Source organism: Ruditapes philippinarum, unplaced genomic scaffold (assembly GCF_026571515.1).
Source record: "Ruditapes philippinarum isolate M1 unplaced genomic scaffold, ASM2657151v2 ctg1469_1_1_1_1, whole genome shotgun sequence".
NCBI classification, from domain to species: domain Eukaryota; kingdom Metazoa; phylum Mollusca; class Bivalvia; order Venerida; family Veneridae; genus Ruditapes; species Ruditapes philippinarum.
The window spans coordinates 181,269-203,198 of NW_026859600.1; the positions used below are offsets into that span (position 1 = coordinate 181,269).

General features: G+C 31.4%; 1 protein-coding gene across 1 annotated transcript; it reads left to right on the top strand.

Moving 5' to 3' along the window:
• The first annotated feature begins 2,800 nt into the window (after nucleotides 1–2,800).
• LOC132757213 (uncharacterized) lies at nucleotides 2,801–21,433 on the top strand. The gene is made up of 9 exons (XM_060748425.1): nucleotides 2,801–3,152; nucleotides 13,696–13,939; nucleotides 14,455–14,571; nucleotides 15,641–16,063; nucleotides 16,364–16,577; nucleotides 16,821–16,986; nucleotides 18,678–18,866; nucleotides 19,244–19,476; nucleotides 19,761–21,433. Exons 1-9 carry the CDS (start codon nucleotides 3,091–3,093, stop codon nucleotides 20,402–20,404), a joined length of 2,292 nt encoding a protein of 763 aa, XP_060604408.1. The 5' UTR covers nucleotides 2,801–3,090; the 3' UTR covers nucleotides 20,405–21,433.
• The last annotated feature ends 497 nt before the right edge of the window (nucleotides 21,434–21,930 follow it).

Consider the following 21,930-nt stretch of genomic DNA (forward strand, 5'->3'; position numbering starts at 1 on the left):
AGCACACATCTTTCATCTGAAAATGGAATAAGGTAAAGATAATGATGAAATGAACCAGAAAAAAGTAATTTTATTTTAAAAGAAAAAGAGCATGAAGGGCGATAGTAATTTAATGGAGCGACAAGCTGACTTACCTGAAGGGCGGCAGTAATATAATGGAGCGACAAGCTGACTCACCTGAGCTTTACAAGATACATGTATGTCGATATCTTGATAAAGGTATTTTGATAGTTAACAAAAAATGATGAAAAACTTTGGAATTACCCAAAATCTAGTTTTTCCATGTTAACATGTGGTCTTTCACCGAATTTTGATGAAAAATTGTTGTTTTGTAACATTTTTAATTTTTTTAGTTAACCCTTTCCCCCATGAGCATATTGTGAAAAATGGCCGTTTTCATTGAAAAGCTTCCTGTTACAAGTTCAAACTGCTATGAAACTATGAAAAATGCTTCAATATTAATCAAACTTGGCACAAATGTTGACTGGACCTTTGCCTTTGTAACGACATGCTCAGTCTTAAATTTCCTGTTACCATGGCAACGAGGGGACGTCTCAAAATTGCCAAAAAAAACATTTTTTTGCCTTGATTTTTTCCATCAAAATTTATTTCAAAGTGCTGCAACTTTTCAAGGGATTGAGATAGAGTCGAAGGCTTTTCAGCTTTGGTTACACGTTACCTTATGATCGACCTGGGGTCATTTTTAGCCTCTCACAAGTCCAAAATTTTCTTGGCGATGAGGGGGACTACAGCCTCCCTTCAAACACCCCAAACAGAAGGGGAAAATCCCCCTTCTGGCAACCCCCTGATGTATCTTTTGGATGGGGCGGCGCCGAAAAAGTCCTCACTTTTTTAGCAACATTTCTCAAACGAAAATATGTGTTTGGGGCCCAAAATAGGACATTTTTTCACTATTTGAGGCCTAAAAGAGGGGGGTCGAAAGTGCGTTGTTTCGCGTATATATGAGGTAAAGGGTTAAATCAATCGTTAAATGTCGATAGTACATTGTTTAACCATGCAGTCATACCCAAAGAAGCAAAATCGCGAGAAAACATTTCTTTTATTTTGTTGTCTAACTTTCCGGTTGTTTAAGAGTAACTTTATATCATTTTCAAGATTTTAGCTTACCTTTCAGGGTATTTTACATGGTTTTGTTCAGTTGTTTGTAATCGTTGCTTTTTACTTTGATTTCAAAGCAATGTCTTTGTGTTCATCCGTTTTATGGCAGCATATATAAATAATTTTACCCTTGCAATATAAGCGTATTTTTTGGGGACAAGTAGTGTTATTGTAAACACAATTGTGTCTTTTTCCCAACAAAATTGTGCCATTATATTGGAGGATATATTCTCATTCCATATAACAAGCTGCTAAAGATTGATTTTGTAATTCCATTCGGTTTTTTTTTAGAATTTTAAGGCCCGTGCTTCTTGCTCTTAATTGTATTGATACTTAAAAAGTTATTAAAAGATATGATTGCTTTTATTCACTGGTACTATCATTTCCATTGCAAACCATGTTCGTCTTTTGTGTATATGTTTTTTTTCTTTTTTTTTTATATGTAAATGATAATAGTACTAACGTATGATTGTGGGAGAATTTTATTCTTGATTACTGTAAGCATCTAGGTAAAGTAATAAATCATTCAACGGTAGATATCATTTCTAATTAGTCTTATCTAGATGATATACGTGATGTTTGTTATGAATAAAAACCAGAGCCTCTGACAAGTTACTGATGTATTTTCTGTTGTTCATATAAATCAGTATTTTTTTATTTTCACATTTATAATTCAAACTTATACAAAGAAAACGTTTTTATATACATCAGTCAACACGGATTATTTCATTAGAACTAGTCTTTTTAATGCGATAGGTGTTATTTTACTCTATCACACAATAGTGTAAACCTCTACAGATTCCGTGTTGACAGGCTCATTAATTATTGGATTCTTCCGCTCTTGCTCGGCCTTCTAGGAGCACCCAATCATTACATTCAGGTAAAAACATTACTTTCTCGGCAAACATTACTTCACGTTTTACGTTAAGATAGCTGACAGAGCTTTTCTCCGTTTGTTTATAACTTCTTAGAAATCTTGTGTGCGAGCAAATTTGAATTTCAATATTTACTTTATAAATAGCTGGAGAGAGAACCATACGTCGAGGTAAAATGAAAATGATTGACAGGAATAGATAAGGTTAGACATCTCCTAGAATATATGGACGATAGGAATGTTACAGTTTACTGACTGATCGAGTTCTATTTTTTATTCTAATTATTTTATCGTGAAGGCTAGAAAAGATACCACTTTTCGTTGTTGTAAATTAAATAAATATTTCAGTTTTAATTGATCTGTTTTAATTGATATAAACGTCGTTTTATAATACAGATGATTTTAATGTTTAAAATGTTATCAATTTGTTAATAGCGACATACATATGCATTGAAGGAATTGCGTATAATTAAACAATAACATAATATTTGATCATATAAAACAATTAAAAAAAAACGAAAAAAAGTAATTTTGTACTAAATAATTATTGATGACAATTACAGCTTCTCTATAGTGTATCAACACATATAATTGCTAGTGTAGTTAATGTATTAAATCATGTTTTATATATTATATTCTTACAGGTATTAAACGGAACTGAAACTTGTGAATTTAGAAAAAACGTAAACACAAATATACCAGTTTCAAACATGAAGGTTTTGGTCAGCAGATAAGTGCTCTGAATAACTTATTTCTTTTTAAAAACAAGTTCATAACTTTATTGAGAGAACTGGAAACGGATCATACAGATGCTTGATCTACATACTGTGTATTCCTATAAGCTGATGAAATTGGAGTAATACAAATGTATCAGCAAATAGCTTATGTTAAACAATTAAGATAATCAGAAAGTAGTTTAAGGAGAAAGAAACCAGAACATACGATGTTAAAGTTGTATATACATGTTTTGCAAGGTCAAAAATACTTTGAGATAAAACAGTAACGTTAAATCTACTGAATTGTTTTACAAGTGTACATGTTTTAGGTTTGGTTTATAATTTTGGAAGTGAAGTACTCGAAAACAAAGGATATCAACCATGGGAGACAACGAAACATTAAACTGTCCATTTGAGTTGGCAGACCCGATAGGAAAATCTGGGTAAGTCTTAATTATTATGTTGCTTTAACAGCCATGAAACAAAAGATAACTTATTTTAAGTTTTTAAAAAAAAAGAAAACCTTTTTAAAACATAAAAAAAGGGCTATATTGTTTCAGCTTTTTTTTAAGGCATAAAATTAAAAAATTCTCAAAAAAGAATGTATAACAATTATTAAGATCCCTCGTTTTCTAAGTGTCCAAAATTTGTACTCCCCGAGGGAAAATATTGTCCCTTTTCGGTTTCTGGGCAAAATCTCGCCTCTAAGGTTTGCACTGACTTGACCTAATACAAAATGTACTTTATTTTTCACGAAATTTCATTCTTAAACGATTTAAAACAATCTTATACAACGCATTTACCTAACTTTTTTATGAGAAAAAAATATATAACCAGGAGAAACACTAACAATACAATAAAAACTGTTCACCTAATTCAAAGTTTACAATTCGTATTATCAACATTACAGTGCACATCACGATTTGCTAATACTTTTAAAATCACATCCCTAATTATTCTTGATCAGTTTTAATATCACAGTGGATTTATTTCTCAATGAAGACACGGTCCCCATGGAGATATCAGAAATGCATATTTTCTCACAAAACAAATGAGAAGAGGTTGGAAAGTTCTATCAACTATGTCTTTTGTCAACGACAAGAAAAGTCATGAACGTAGTTATCCGATGCACAGACTGTCCCCTTGAGTATAATGTATTTAGAATAAAGGGTACTTATATAGATTATAACAATCAAGCAAATAGTGTAATATTCTGTTACGAAAGTGTAACAAAAAGTTTTGTTAAGAGGGGTTTATATACTTATTTCTGTATCTTTCTGCAAGCTATTTATTGTTAGTTTCAATATATTTGTGACTTTTAAAACAAAGTCAACTTACAGACAACGATTAGTGTGAATTTTTAAATTATTATGTTCATTAGCTTGATGCTTTCATTGAAAACGATTCAATTGTCTGTGTGTGTATATAAGTATGTAGAGGGAGAACTGTACATGCAATTTATATATGGAAGCTTATTGTCCTTGATTGTTATTTTAATTTTTATGTGTCAATGCTTAAACACTATTTAAAAAGTTTGAAATATTATAGTAATTATGATCTAGTATTTTTTTATATTATTATGACTGTAAAATTAAATTCTGTAAATGGTATCATTACAACTAAAATTGCACAGGATGTTTAGGTGACATTAGAAATTTTCATACCAATGTCTGATAGGAAAATCCAAGCGTGAGCTTAAGAACCTGAAACTATTTTATCTATTTAATAAAATCGTTTTATTTTAATCACAACATTAAATAACTTCTTCGATAACTACGCCTCATTTCGTACGAAGCAACAATTTTTCCCGCGAAAATAAATGATTATGTAGTTACATTAATGTGAAATGAATTTAATATTAATTTTGACCAAAACAATTGAATGATCAGAAAATTAAGTTTACAGTTATGTAAATCCATTTGTACCTATTTTGGATAACTGTGAATCTAATGAATTACCATTATCTCGGATATTAATGACAATATCAGCAAGTAGATATCGCAACTGGTGAACATTTCAAAAGCCGTTAATGAACATGTTGGCGTAAAGACTAATTTAACGGCAAAGTTAGAAATAATTCTCTGAAGGGGTTAAAATAAAACGTTGTTGTTGCCCGCATTAACAGAGATGTTTCCTACAAACATTAATCTTAATTCTGCAAACGGTAAGTCCACGAATGCACTGTTATAAAACAGCGGTCAATCTACTTTGCTCTACTTATTATACATTTTGCGTTACTTTTCATCTTTGACAACTTCTATCTAACATGATATATATTATAAATAATGTTTGGCCCTAACCTTTAATGGTTCGAATCCAACTAAGGTCTTTTGTTTATTTCATGTGAAAAAGTTATCAACCTGACATACAAAAGGTCGGGTTTTCTGACCTTACTTCTTCTTATGTCCCAAATAATACACATGATGACACCCTTATGTCTTCCTTAACACATAAAAGCTGAAAAGCCGCCGTATGATTTTTACAGTATCGGTTAATCAGTGTGAATTAAAAAAAACTTATTGGCATGACATGTATTCAGATACATTTTTCCTCAGACAGCGTATTGAAACTATAAATATAAAACTAACAACCAAGTTATGTTTATTTTCAAGTGCGCATAATATATCAGTTCATTATATTTGCCTCATTGGCGACGCCGGTGAGCGGCGTCGTCTATTATGGAACGCTTTTTTTTTTTGCCTATGGAAGGAGCTGTTATTATTAGCAGTTAATTTCATGTTGTGTTAATTAGTTTTATTTTGATTCGTAAAAATCAAGTAAACAAATGTGTTATTATATTTGTATTTAATAACTTTTTATAAAAAGCATGTGCATTGTGATATTATTTTCACGAAATTTCAGGTTAAGTTTAACAGCTTGTCCCTTAGTTTTAATGACAATACTAAAACCCGGATTTCGAATATCGTTGTGGTCTAGATTGAGGCCGTATCAGTTCATTCATTCATTTATACATTTTCAAAATTTTCCTACAAGAAGAAAGTTCACCTGCAATTGAGTATAAGGATAGGTAATGGAACTGTTGTAAACGATTATCCTATTGATTTTATCCTTATTACATTTATCTGTTGCGCAGAATGGTTGTTTTTACAAAGTGTACCAGTATCCGGATGTTGAAAGCTATCCGATTTTCTGCAATTACTGCTGACACATGGCCATCTATTTTTTTATGAATACTTTACCATTAATTTGCATGGCTTGATAAAACTGAACCTGCAGCATTTCATAATTTTGCTGTTTAGGGTGTTCTTTTGGGTTTCAGGTTTTCTTTATTTTAAGGGGAAGTAACTCATGTTTACTAAATTATTTGTTCTTTTCTGTCTATCTTAGGTATTACTTATAATACTAGGATTTCATATTTATTTAATATAAACTGGGAATTATTAATGTTATGTGCATACATGTATATCTTAGACGGTAGTATATTGATATGTTGAGACTTATATTTTCTGCATTTAAAGAGATACAGTTATGTCATTATTATTAAAGGGATGAGACTTTCATTTAAAGTTATAAATGATAAAACATGTATTGATTGAAAATGTCCTTAAACTTGGATCAAGCAATATAATTAATAAAGTCTCAAAAAATCATATTCTGAATAGTTATTCTATTTTTTTTCTAACATGTGCATAGTTTGAAAAGGACAGCTTCTGTCTTATCTATTTGTAATGAAGAGACACCGGTCTCAACCTCCAGGTCTCCTGAGTCAACCCGACAACAGACTGTACATAGAGTAGATTGTTACTTGCCCTTGAATAAATTTGTGCACTAAATTTATAGTGGGTGATTTGTGCCACATGAAAACCAACATAGTACAAAAAGTAACTGGGCGCCAGATGAAAACATGAAAATACAATCTACCACAAAGTGGTTTGTTTGTTGCATTTTCATGTTTTTGCCCGGTGCCCTTGATGCAAAATACAAATCAGCCTTCGTAAAATTTCTTATGTTGGTCACAGGTTTGAGTTCTGGTCAAGCTCAAAGTTTTTCTCATCCTGTGACTGCATATAAGCATGAGTTCAATTTCCTATGCTCTGTAACATAAGAAATTCACGAACACAAATCGATATAGTGGGGGAAATATGTTGTGGTTTAGAACTGTTTCATTATTAAGAGAAAATGTGTAGCAGGCCGGATAGCTCAGTTGGTCTTCTGAAAGTCATGGGTTCGAGTCATGGTCAGGCAGTTTCAGTCAGGGTTTAGAAGTGGTTTTTCAACTGACACATGTTTGATTCATTTAACAGATTGCATTATTTGAAATGGACAAAGGCAGTATTGCATGATACTTTTAGATCTACAAAGGGCATTTGATACAGTTGAACACACTATACTGCACATCTGGGATGATGAAGAAGTTGTTTTTTCTTCTTCTTCATGAAACTTCAAGCATCTGCCATATATAATGACATTCTTACATGGTTTAAGTCTTATCTCTGATAGCAGCTGGTTGATGTGGCTGGTACTCATTCTACTACTGCTCTGGGAGTACCTATGCTGTCCCCCTGATGTTCATTTTAGGTCCTCTTTTATGTCTAATATATGTCAATTACATGTCTTCAACCCTAAGCAATAAGCTTTTTATTATAATGCACAGGCACGAGTATCAGACCTTGGAAGAAAAAATATGGCCAGATTGATGAAAAAAACCTGTGTTCATCTTAAAAGTGTCAACAACCAAAATAAAATGTAAATAATGACCCCCTTTAAAAATATACTTCAAGTTGATAGTATATTTTTAAAGGGGATCATTATTTACATTTTTTGTTTTGGTTTTTATAAACACAGTTTTTTTTATCAATCTGGTCATCTGGTCATATTTTTTCTTCCCAGGTCCGATACTCGTGCCAGTGATTATATGCTGATGACTCAGGAATCCTTGTGTCTCATAAATAAATCTGAAGAAATTCTTTCTTATAGCATAAGTCTTATAAGATTGCTTAATTGACTATAAATTGTCTTTGCATCTTGGCAAGACAGAGTCTATTCTTCTTTGGTTTAAGTTTCAACTTAAACTGGCCCTAGCCTCCAGGTCACATGTAATGGTACTGCTATAAAGTACACATCTTTTGTTAAGTATTTAGGTGCAAATCTGGATCAAATTCTTTTGGCGTCGCCCTTTGATGCTTTGCATCAATGATTTTCTTGTTTATCTATTTATATGCGCTCGGTTCCCAAGCATCTTGACCAATCCATCATCATTACATACTTGGTGATAAACTTTAACTACAACAAACCACCGCCTACAAAATTCACAACGAGTGTTCACGATTTAATAGTTATTTACATCTAAAAAGAGAAAGAAAACAAATTTTAAACAAAACACGATTTACTCGATAATAATGAAACTAGACTACTGAAATAAAAAAATGTGTTTAATAAACGATACACGTGGTGTTTATGAAAACGATCAAGTTTAGAGAATGAACTAAAAAAAAGCACATTTATCAATGAGTTTGAGATAAATTGTAAAATTGCTTAAAGGCACATTAAACCTCAGAAATGACTACAATTTTCTCTCTCAAGAAAAGTCAAACATCTGTTTTACATTTTTTATAGATATTTAGACCAAGTTAGACGCTTGACATGTGAAAAAATAGTCCTGGAATATATTTAATCAATGTTACTTTACTGGAAAATACTAGATCACTGTTACTTTACGCGAAAATACTAAATCACTGTTACCTTACGCGAAAATACTAAATCACTGTTACTTTACGCAAAAATACTAAATCACTGTTATTTTACAATGAAAAAGAAGACGCTAAATATGGTTCAAAGATACGGCCAACGTGAACATTTATGGAAAATGTCACTGTAAACTCAAAAGAAAAAAAACAACATTTTGTGTGTGTGTGTGTGTGGGGGGGGGGGTTATTCTTATTTTTTGGTGGGAGTTACGTCGCAGCAACACAGTATAGGTCACGAAGCGACTTTCCAACTTTACTTGTGTTATCTTAATTTGTGATCAGTTTCCATATTTATAAAGCGAATTATTTGTTTTATTCAAATCTTGGTTATTTTCTCTTTATCATTTATAATAAAATATACAAATGTAAAACAATGGTCATAGTTTTCAAAAATTATTTTTAGTCTAAATAAGTTGGCATTTATTTTATTTTTTTTTGGTTTATATTTAACAAATTGTGTTAATTTTGCATCCATTTCATTGTGTTAGAATGTAGACGTCAAGGAATTAATGGTGCTTTATCATGACAACGTCTGTGTGTCTCCCGTAATAAGTATATGCATTTTGACCACAAAATAACAATTATATATTATAAGGTTATTTTACATTGTTGAGTACAATACTGAATTCTGTTGGACGACTACACAGCTGCTAAATCTAAATGTACGTATATTGGACGAGGCACAAGCATGGAATCAGTTATTTTCTCAGCCATGTTTAATGACCTCTTTATGTCACACTGCCATTTTTGACAATTTGACCAGATTTTGTTACTTCAATTACAATATGATTTAAAATGGATTTTGGACTCTCAGAAATGATACCAAGGCTTGATGGGATGCGATATTGTTTGATATGAACCTTTTTTACTCTGAAAATGAAAATGAGGCCAAATGGGGTGTGATAATTATAGAATTAATACGGATCTTTTGGGAATCTGGTAATGAAAACGAGACGTGACCCAAATATGACTTCTATCGAAACACGTAACAAATGCAAATGCTGAAAGTGCATTGGTCATATCTTATAAGGTGCAAAATATCAATTTACCAAACTAACGGTATAACATAGACAGCTTTGTAAAGTAGCCCTTGTTGAGATGACATTGAAATACATTGAGTAGGTATATCAATGTATATAGAAAAGTCAACGACTGAACATTTTGGAGATATTTTGTATTGAATCACAAGCACGCAATATATAACTGACTAAATGAATGGTTTGCCCATATACACTAGTATACAAAATATAATTATATATGACTTTCACATAATGCTCATTACTCTATTTGTCATGTTAATGGTCAAATGCACGGTGAGTATAAAATATACTTAATGAAAACAATGGTTGTCTGAATTTAAACAATTGTAATTTTAATAACAGTGTTTTTTCCAGCTTAATTATTTGAATAAATCTTTTGAATATGATCAATAAACATGTAAAATTGTAGACCTGTAAAGAAATAACGAGAACATCTTAAAACAGAAAATGTTATAATGCAGGCGAAATTTCATTCTTTCACAGTAGTGAAAGTTTTGACAATTTAGAATTCTTGAGTTTTTACACATTCTTGTGTTCTTGTTTAACTTTAAAGTTAAAATGATAGATCTATTTATATGTAATTTCATGTTTGATAAATGCGTGTAAAGTTCACAATAGAGTACAACTAATACACATCTATACAGGAGAATGCTCCCTATCTTTACATGTATTCTAACTCTTATCCGGGAGCATGTTCAGTTTGAACATTGTATACTGCAATATCCATAAAACCAAGCCTTTCCGTTGATAATTTCAACTTTAAATAAACGTTGACCTCTCGCCATGGCACACAAATTCCGAAGATATAATCATCCAGAATGTCATAAACGAAATATGTCATTCTAGCTTATTTGATTTCAAGTTATTTATTTCTGCAACTTTCCGAAACTAATAGTGTTTTCTATTTTTTTTCCTGCAAGAAATTCTATTATCTATCGACCATATCTTATTTATAACTTTGTACAAAATGATCAAATTATTTTGACTTGATTTGAGTTTAAATTAGTCATTTTCCATCTAGTTGAACATTAAAATACAATAATTGAATATCATGAAATTTCGTATCAATTCATTAAATTTTATTAAAGTTGAAATTAGATATATAGAAACATTCTCTCGTAAAGTAAATCTTAAAATGTCGCATAAAATGACATTTACAAGATAAAAGTAAGTTTTATACATCTTCCTGAATATTTGTTGTCAATATTTTAACATTTTAACCAAAAAGTGATATTAAATATCTAAAAGACACAATTTAGTTCTTTTAGACATTTTTGAAGTATCTTAATTGTGTTTGACATTAAATACAGAGAAAAAAAATCGATATTTATGTTTATCATTGATGGTCATGTATTGTCTAATTATTTTCACATGTTGATGTTGCGCTAAAACTGGACCCAATGAGTACTGTATCAAACACTTACAAATCGAGGCAGTTCTGTTAATTTTAATTTGAAGAAAACGGTCAGTTTGTTAACGAACTAAACATCAGCTGTATTTTACAAGACTTGAAGGCCCGTTTTGGCGTTAGATTTCTTAAACAAATTCAATTGCATTATATGTAATAGGAAAAGTTTTTGTCACACGCATAAGTTTTGTAGAAACGGAAAAGCGACTAAAGTATCTGCAATATTTCCTACGTAAAATTATTACTTACATATATCGATAGCATTACCTATTTTCTAGCTCTATTCTATTAGAGAAGAGAAGGCATATTTTAATAAAATTGCAAGCAATGAAATGGAAAAATAAAATTATTTTGTATAACTATATTGAATTTCTCAACTTAAGTATATAAATTATTCATATTCTTTTATGAGAAAGACAAATGAAGACAAATTAATTCTTAACTAAAAGAAATATTCATACCCTGCATTCGGTTCTTACAAACTTATATATTTTTTTCTAATAAAATGCTATTTATTTCTGTATCAATTCTGTCCCCATTAAGTTCAAACCCATTGCTTAGTATACGATTTCCATTTAATTACATATTACCCGACAAAGGAACGTTTAACTACATTTTTATTGTCAAAATATATGGGCTTACCGTAACTGCAGTGCCATGTAATGACTATTGTTTCATTGAAGTTTACTGAGATTTGTATCTTATTAAACATTTACTATGAAGTTCACAAGAAAAGAGAAGTACTCGTGCCTTGTTTCATGTACATTGCTCTTAATTTGAACTTTTTTTATAACAATTTTGTTACGAACATTTTTTTTAAAAGACATCCTTCAATGCAGTATCGTAGGCGTGTTTGTTGTCGCTAGCTGTATTGACCATATTGGATTCTGCGTATTTAGATGGATTTAGAAAGATACGTTTTTATAGATCGTGAGTTATCGGACTATAATTAATTGAAAAGACAATACAATATATTTAAGCTTGATTAATACGCGCTTAGAGCGTCAGCTGTCTGTCACGGCGGCCCGCATTAGGACCATATTAGGCCATTTCGGTCCGGTATCAAGTAAATTCACGCGAAATCCCCGGGCACACAATCTGATAACCACAATTAAATTCACATTTCTTAGCAGAAACAGTTTATAGACCTCGTAAAATTAATACTTGAGCAGGAGAATGAAACCGTAGAATCATTGGAGGATCTGTTCTTCACGTATTTCCAATTAACTACGTCTTAAAGCTGTGAGACTAAACGACCCTTTACTTCGGAAAAAATACAACGATTTCTTTTTTTTCTGTCAGATTTTTCTTCGTTTTTTCCATATCGTGATAAGCAAGAATCAAAATTAATCAAAAAAAATCAATAGCAGGAATCGGTATGTCATTTATGGTTGCGATAAGTTATGTATTTGATATGTAAAAGAAAAACACACTTTTATAGTGCTGTGTTTGTACCTCATGCAATAATTTAAAGTCAGTAACATTTATCAAAGCATCAGTTTTTTTAGAATAGATTTAAATACTGCAATTTAAATTCCCTTTGTCGCTTTCATAGATTTATCGTTTAACTCAAATGTTTTGTTGACATCAACATCTGAAAATGATTCTAATAAATCTAAATTATCCCTTTATCAACTGTCAGCATAAAAGTATACATATTTTATTTACATGTTCATTAAAAACAAATTCAAAATTCCAAAGAATTAAAAACGTACAGTCTTTTTATATTGCTTAATATAATCGTTTCCCTACTGCTTTTCTAAATTATGTAAAGTAGTACAGAATTAGACCAGATATTGGTGTACCCTTTAATGATGGAAAGGTCTGTCGTTTGCACTTGCACACATAGGATACCACGGACTGCCTGTTTATTCCCCCATCCCCCTTTTTTTTGGGGGGGGGGGGTAGGGGTGGTTATAGTAGTTTTTAACCCTAAGCTTGTTAACGGCAACAGACCAAGGTCTGATCATAGTATGCACTAAACTTTTGAATTTTTCCCTAAATATCGTGACTGGTATGGACTAGTGTATTAAAGATATTAATCGAGGTAAAGTAATATAGACTGGGTGATGTTTTGGTATTTCAACAATTAAATGATTTATTTGAAAATGTGAATATTACTAGTATAATTTTCCGACGTTATGTTTATTGGTTGAGACGTACAAACACTGTTTATATTAAACATTTTCGTTTTAGTAAAAACCGTTAATATTTATAGTACGATATAGATACTGATCCTTTGATCTTTTCTTATCAATTCGACACCTGCTTACATGAAAAAATAAAATCATTTCAACATCAATAATTTTTCAACTTTGAAATAATCAATGATATTCCTATTCATTTTCTAAAGTGTTGCTGATAACATGGATGATAATTATATAAGCATATGCAAACTAACACACAAAACCTTAAGATTTTTGAAACACAAATTTCACTTTTTAAGAGCAATTCAACATCCGAATCTGAGTCGAAAATTTATTTTTCTCATAGCAATGCTCTATTTATGTAAACTGTTTCTATACAACACATTTATTCAAAATACGAATGATACTTAAAAAAGTACAATATGTTTATAAAAGAAATGGTTTTAGTTCCGTAAATATTTATCTTCAGCTCATAATTTCTTCATGCCTTAGCCTGGACTTGAAAATATTGCAAATAGTCCTTTAAGATAAAGGCCACAATCTGCTCTGCTTCTTCCTATCAGTTAGTCAGTAGCCTCCAAACTACTACATGGAAAACACTATGAAATGCTGTGATATTCTTAAACGAATCAATTAAGTACTTTCACAAAAATAATTATTTCGTTTATTGACCTTCATTACAGTGTTGAGCCGGTACTGGAACGTTATGAGTCAGCGTTGTTGATGATCCTAGGATTCGGAGGATTCTCTATCATTCTGGCGTTGGTTCACAATGCACTAAGGAAGCATATATTTCATGATGAGCATAATTTAGACACCACATTCGACGCCGGTGGTAACGTATCTCTCAGTCTGACAGCAGTTACTGTAGCCTCCCAACTGATATGGCCAGGTGATATACTGCATAGTGCCACACTTACAGCAAAGGTAAAGACTTTGTCACCTGTTGAGAAAAAAAAATAGCCATACCATTTAATAATAAATAAAATGTTGAAGTGATTCACTGACAAATATTAAAAAGACAGAACTTGAATTACTAAATGTTGGTCTAGTTTTTTTATGTAGATATTTGCAACAATCTTGGAATAATACTTGTCTAATTCATTCTAGTCTGTCACATGTAACGTGCTTTATATTTGTGTACTAAAACATAATAGTATTTATCTCGATAATCAATATTTTACAACATTATTAAAAAAGAGTGTTCATTAAATCATAAAACCTTCAACTATGTTACAATATGTAGTGAGATTGTTTGTAAAACTACAACGCATCCCAAAGATTAAAAGAAAGCAACTGCATTGTTTCTAAATGATTCTTTTCCTGTTACTTATGAATGCACACCAGACAATGATAATATGTAAAGATAATGTTCTAAAAAATACACCTCTGATACATTCAAAAACATCATACATTTTTTAATCAACCAACATTTTTTCCAGAATGGGATCGCAGGACCTTTCTGGTACGCTGTCGGAATCATTTTCAATATCTTTATCTTCCCCATATTTTCCGTCCAGTTCAAAACCAGAGCACCTGGTGCCAAAACATACCTACAGGTAATTATGATTGTCATTACCATTTTTGCATAGGTGACATTAGGTCTATTAGAAACATAACGTAGAGTATGCTTCAGACAATATAGAACGAATTGTTCTCTGGGAGAACTTTTCAAATCGACCCTCGCTACTCTAATTCCGATTCTCACGTAAGGTGTTCAACTCGTTGTCAGATTGGCAATTATTTTATGAGTTAAACAATTCGTGCCATAGATAAAGCACAGCATGTGCTTCTTCCCAATATAAACTTTTGTATGTCTAGGATTCGAAAACATTACTCTGAAAAAGTCGGTGTTGTGAGGGGAGAATATGATTGATTTCGCAAAACAAATAATTTCATGGACAAAGACGATCGTCTGCTGTATTTTTGTTGTTGTTGTTTTTGAAAATGAAATTATTCAAAAGTCATTTCTTATGTTTAAATTTTTACCACAGCATAACCTATAGATCCTTAATATTGTGATTATGTTTATGATTTAATGGCATTTACCGAATGTCAGTCTAACTAGTTCTGAAATATAAACATTTTTTTATATAAAAATGGGGTAAATTCGAAAATAATAAATTAGACTGTTAAAGAAAAATATAACGCGCTTCTTACTGCTTCCAAATTAAATGGACATGGCAGTCGGGTGCATAAGTTCTCAATACATGTTCTGAATAAAGAAATGAATGTCTCTCAGATGTCAGTAAACCAAATGATGTCTTGAATGAAAAATTCTTCTCCGATCTTTGTTTTTTCAGTATGTTTGTTATCATTTCTCTTTCTATCAGCATGTTAGAATGGAAATATATATCAATTGTTCTTGCGTTGTTGTACATAATTGCATTGCTTAATTGATATCTGAAGCTTACTGACCTTTGTGATTATATTACTTTGCATCTTAACTCGATCCATGCATTATTCTACAGCATCGCAATTGATACTGAAAGGTTTCGTAAGTGAAAGAATGTATAAACTATGATAATTGTGCTAAGTAAAGTAAGCACAGTAAATGATAAACTTGACTTCATGCAACTCGTGTTAGATATTACCATGAAGCTCGTTATGTTTTCTTGACTATTTCAGGTGATACATGCAAGGTTTGGTCGTAATGCACACATTGTTTTCTGCTGTTTTGCCTTAGTTACCAACCTCGTCATTACAATCGGAATACTTCTAGCAGGTAGAGCGACCATCCAGTCACTAACCAAGGATGCCTCGGACGAATTCACACTCCTTACTATGGCCGTATTATTTGGCTCATATTCGTTGATCGGGGGACTAGGAACAACGTTCTATGTATCATATTTCAATGCCTGCCTTGTATTTGTTTTACTTATTGTATTTGTCGTGAAGATTTGGCACAATACAGACGAAGAATATGCAAATATCGGCAATGTTGAAAAGATGTACAATGCTATCACATGCATTAAAGGACCCGAGGAAAACTACGAGCACAGTTATCTAACCTTTAGATCTGGTGTCGCTTTTCTGTTTGGAGTTATCGAGGTTCCTCTTATTGAATTATTATAAATATATTAAAATTTTATTGTCTGTGTGCTGTAATAATAGATATAAAAAATAGACAGTTAAATGTAAATTAAACATGAAAAATAAGGCATTTGAATGTTATTTCCTTTTTTCATAGATTTCATTTGTTCATATTAAAACCTTCATGATACGCATACATTTAATATATTTCTTTCAATTGTTAGATTTACAGGAAGAAACCTTTAAATTACAACAGATATATCATAGTACGGTCGAACATACGAACATAAATATTGTGTTTTACATCTTTAACGTCAGGTATTCGTATCATCTGCGGTGACATACTGCGACCAGGCCTCCTGGCAGAGCCGTATAGCCGCCAAGCCGACACAAGGTGTGTACGGTTTTCTCCTCGGGGGACTTATGTGGTTTGCAATACCATCAACAATGGCCACTACAACAGGACTGGCGTACCTTGCACTCAGTTCCGAGAACAAGACAAACCTACTAACGCATAGTCAAATAGATGAAGGTATACTCACATAACATATATACGTATTATAACGGCTTTTATAAACGATAGACAAATACACATCTATAAACATTTAGAAACATCTGTTTTATCACTTGAATAGGATGCTTTGTATGATTCCGTATTGTACTGAAAGGCACATTTGCTTACATTTCAAAAGCATTTTTAATATTGATTTTCCTTTTTCCATCATTGAATGTTTCCCCATGAAGCCCTAAGTCTCGATTTTCAATTCAAACACAGGTTTGGTTACACCTTTGATAGCAGAAACGGTGTTAGGGAGTGCAGGTGGGATACTTGTTCTGACCATGGGAGCAATGGCACTGATGTCCACAGGGTCGGGAGAGGTTATGGCAATGTCTTCTATCATTGTATATGATATTTACCAAACATACATTCGTCCATTTAGGTAAAATATTATATATGTATTAAATCAACACTAGGTAATTATTTACATGTATTCAAAGATTTGACTTGCATTCCTTTAAAGAAAATGTAAACTTTCTTGATCAGATGTGCCAGTTAATTTCCAATTGTTAATGTCCAATTGTACTGATTACCGATATGGTTGATGTAGTTTTTTCACCTGTTTATCCCGTCTACATTTATAATTACTATTATCTTATACATGGAATAACGCAATAAGATAACATTTTAGGAAAATATGGATTTTCTTCTTAATATGATTTTGATTAAAGATAATCAAGGCTTATCTTGAATCGAAACAGTTTTGTTTTTAATTGATTGCTTAAAATTTTAAACAAAGAACATTTTAAATGTTTTATAGCAGATAAGTTTTGTGTTTGAATACAAAATAAAACTTTTATGTTGACAAAATTAAGAGAACTTTGTTTTCAGGCTTAGAAATATTTGCATGTTGCAAAATATGTTCTACATTTACCTTATTGTTGAATCGAATGTTTCTTTGATTTAAATACATTTACTTTTTAAATGTTATCATTTCATATATACTGCTAACATTGTACTTTTCTTTTCCTATTTAATTACTTATGATTTCTTTAAAATGTATCTATTCTGATTCTTTATAAAAGTTTGTGAATGTCAAATTTACAATACAAAGTATTTGGTAAATACGAATTTTCGCCTCAAGGGTCTTTGACAGATGGTTCTTTTATAATTATCGGGCGTTAAGATACTAACCCATTACAAGGACTTTTCTGCTTTATCTCATTTTGTCTCCAGTAGTAATAGAGTTTCAATTACTTATCTTATCAACTGTTTTATTACAAGATGTTACCACTTTAATTACTGATCTGAACGCAATAAAAGTAAACCAGTATGCGTATGTATGTTAATAATGTTCGTATATTTTTCAGTCGTAGACAATTTTATTGTGATTTTTTTGTTCTTTTCTTTGATGTCTCCACAACAAAAGAGTTTATGTATACGAGATAATTACGTATTGTCTCTGTTATTTAGTTCCTGTAATTAACAATTATTACACAAACTACAGTTATCGTAATTAGACAAGACACCTTGCTCAGACAAGTTGTATAAGTGACGTGGACTTTTGAGGATTACTACCAACATTTAATTAACCACACGACACATTTGTAAAGATATATTTTAGAAAAACAACAGCAATGTCCGCTGATATTGGGGGAAAACGTTTGATATTTCAATATATTTTGTGAAACACTTTTATAGTAGCTAATACTAATAGTAATATAAAATATATATGAGCACATGTAAATGTTATTTCAAATGCACTGGAAGATCTTATAATTGCACTTAATGAAAACTCTGTCACCCGAGTCTCTGAACTTGAAAAGATAAGGGTATCTTGTTACAAGTTAAATAATAATATTCCATTTCTTTACCATTATCAAAATAATCACATCAACATTAAATGCTGAAAATTCAATGAAACCATAGAGATATAAGGATGTTTTTTATGTTTTGTTTGCTTGAATGTTCATGTTTGTTTATGCTGGAACATCTGCATAAGATAAATCTATTGAGTTACACGAAACAAGCTGTCTGTGTCGATATCGCATGGTTACATCTGCTATACACTTCCATTATAACTTAAATTATAACATATGTTTATCATGTGATATCTTACATTCAATTTTGTAGGCGAGGATTGACAGAAATAGACTGTGTATTGTGTGGTAAAAAGAAGAAAGACATTGTTAAGAAAAAGAGCAACAAAAATAATGCTTCATCACGCTGTGAGTGCCCGGATGTCTCTTGTTGTCAGCCATGCAAGGACGACATGAAGGTCAGGAGTGTTCAAAATTCCAACGGCATCAAACCTCCATATAAGTACGTTCACATCGTTACATACCAACACACTACATTTCATAAGTTTATCACATTTTTGAACAGTTTCATTTGTTAATGTCTTTAATCAAATAGAATTAGGCTTCAATAAATTTGTTATAACTTTTATTGAAATTAATGGAAACCGCAAAGTAGGTTAAACGGCGAAATTGAAAATGTTGCAGAAAAGACTTCTAAAATTATTTGTTTTGATTTAAATTCATATGAAAGAAATATGCTAATGGCTCTATTATATTAATTTTATCAAACTATAAATTAAATATAAAAAAGAAATTTATGTTTCAATAATTATTCATAAGAATATATTTATGAATATTTCTTGGTTTAGATTAATAATTTGATTGTTTTATTTGTGTTAGTTGTCACACACATGGACGATATAGAGAATATCAGGACAGTCTTATAGGCTTCAAGGACTGGTGTATTGTCATGGTCACCATCTCTATAATACCTATTGGCCTAGTTGTGTTCGAAACAGGAATTGACCTCAACTGGATTTTCTACAGCGGAGCTATTGTAACCATACCCTGCTTTCCTCCAGTTATTCTATCAATCATTTGGGTAAAAGCTACTGGAAAAGGCCTGATTTCAGGTATTAATTAACTGCTAATTTACAAGAAATTGTTATAAATCTTGTTTCAAGATAACCTTTTCTGATTTAGAGTTTTCATGAAATTTAATTTAAGTTTATACTTTTTGAATAATTTAGATAAGGGAGATGTCTTGTAAATAAAATCAAAAAGTGAAAATCACAGGATTCGGTTTGATTTGCTCTGTCCTAGGATATAATGAAAATACGTTGAATCTGTCTGAACATTAATATCGTGTAATTCTTAAGTTCAAAACAGTAAATTATTATATATTTTTTTATTTCAGGTGGAATCGCTGGACTTTTCTGTGGAATAACAGCTACATTAACCGTTGCCTCATTCTACGAGGGAGGACTTGGGGAATTTCTACGAAATACCGTACAAAACTATGCTATTTTAGCGGGAACATGTAGCAGCTTTGGCGCAAGTCTGCTCGGCTGCATTATTGTATCACTGTATACACATAACATCAAGAATGTAGATGATGAAAATTTAGAATGGCAGAAAATGTATGACATTGAAAACCCACTTAATCCATGGGAACTAAATTACAGAGAGGATTTAGTGGGTTTAGAATACGAAGGAAAGCCAACTTTTGAGCAAATGGCGGCAACATTCAGACGCGCAAAACTAGTGGCATATATAGGGGGCGCTGTATGTATTGTAGCGTTTGCTATTGTAATTCCTGGAATCATGGCCATGTTTCCCAAAATGGATCTTACACAGTTTTCATTTTGGATTTGGGGAACACAGATTTTTGCTGTTGTCATGGCGCTTATTGTTGTCATAGCACCAATGTTTGAAGAGATTCGCAAAATTTTGAAGGAGTATAGAAAGGGTTCACATAAAATGAACGGTGGTTATGGACAAATGAATGCAATTGTCGCAGAGAAAACGGACGATAGTAAAACCCCTGTTACTAATGTTTAATTATATAAACGTAATGGAGACATTTATAGACAAACAAAACAGTTATACCTCTTGTGGATATATACCAATCTTGATTAATGCACTAACTGATATGATTAGCTTAGTTAAATGTTATCAAGTGTGTAAATACAGAAAATATTGGTACGTGTATAATGAAGCAGCAATGTCGCTGTTAAATGATTAAGCAAATGAATGGTACAGCAAGATAAGTGAAATGATAAAGATGAGATAACCAAGCATCTGTAAGCCATGGTTTGTTGCTTCAAAAATATCATCATAATCCCGTATTTATGTAAGCAAATCAGTGGATATGTTCAATATTTTGATGATATGATTGTGTTAGGTGTTTTGCAAATAGTTGTAAAACCTGCTTTGTTCGTTATGACACATGGTGTAGCGCTAGTTAGAGGACGATGTTCGATATAATAGACATGATGTAAACATAATCAAACTTATGTTGTTGTTTTCTATGGCATGTTGTCGTGATGCCAGTATATCATAATCACATAGTTTAGGGTTGGTGTATTGTTGTAGCATATGTATCGATGAATACTACACTATATATAAGCAACATATTTTTATGCCGGGAGCTTAGATTTTGAAGTCATTCTTTAGAGAACAATTTTGAAAATTTTCAAACTTGGATCAGTTTGGAGCATGTAATACATTTTTCTTTTGAAGTCGTAACACTCTTATTGGAATTATGCGACATTAACTAATATGGCTCTGAATTCGGAATTTAAATTATCCAATAGATGTCGAAGTAAAATAATTGATATTACCTACCAACAGAGTTTTGTGGTAACTCGTGTTTGGCAAAGTTCTCAAAGGGCTATTGATATAGCTTACACACAGATTGAGATTGACTATTTTCTTTAATTGAACCAATGAACTAACATGCACCTTCAAAGGTGTACTTTGTATATGAAAGTGTGTTGTACTTTTATAAGCATATATTTGTAAATGTATTTTGTAAATTTGCTATAACGTCATCGATGTTAGATTTAAATAAAGATAGATATAACCTCACTGGTATTGTTTCTTTATATAGAAAAATTATTACCAAGCAGTTAAACTTAATTAGAGAATTAGTTAATTGAAACTGTTCAATAAAAATATTAATCAGACAAGTAGACAAGAAGAGAAAAATAATTGATCAAATCAATGTTAAAGTCTAAACGAAAGCTACAAGGAATATCTATTAACTTAAAGCAAAGTATTAAACAATAAAAGCTTTTACAATTTGCCAATAGGCTTCAACTGTGAGGATTGAAAAAGATTAACAAATATAGTAGATTTAGGAGGACATTCCATATACAAGTCCAGAATAAATAAATCACTTCCGAAATTATTTAACGTTTACCTCGAAAATAGGAAGTCACAGTAAGAACACGGCTTATTTATTGTATTACGTGATTTGGTCTCCACATTTCTGTTGGATAAATGACGTGTAATCGAAGTTATGTTAACTAAATCGAGGAACTTGGGCTAAGAGTGTATTATTAATTATTAATCCTTTAAGTATG

Excerpts from the sequence above, each read along its gene's own strand:
- LOC132757213 (XM_060748425.1), top strand. The coding sequence starts at position 3,091 with ATGGGAGACAACGAAACATTAAACTGTCCATTTGAGTTGGCAGACCCG. Across the intron at positions 14,572-15,640 it reads GTGCCAAAACATACCTACAG|GTGATACATGCAAGGTTTGG; the intron begins GTAATTATGATT and ends TGACTATTTCAG. Across the intron at positions 19,477-19,760 it reads TGGAAAAGGCCTGATTTCAG|GTGGAATCGCTGGACTTTTC; the intron begins GTATTAATTAAC and ends TTTTTATTTCAG.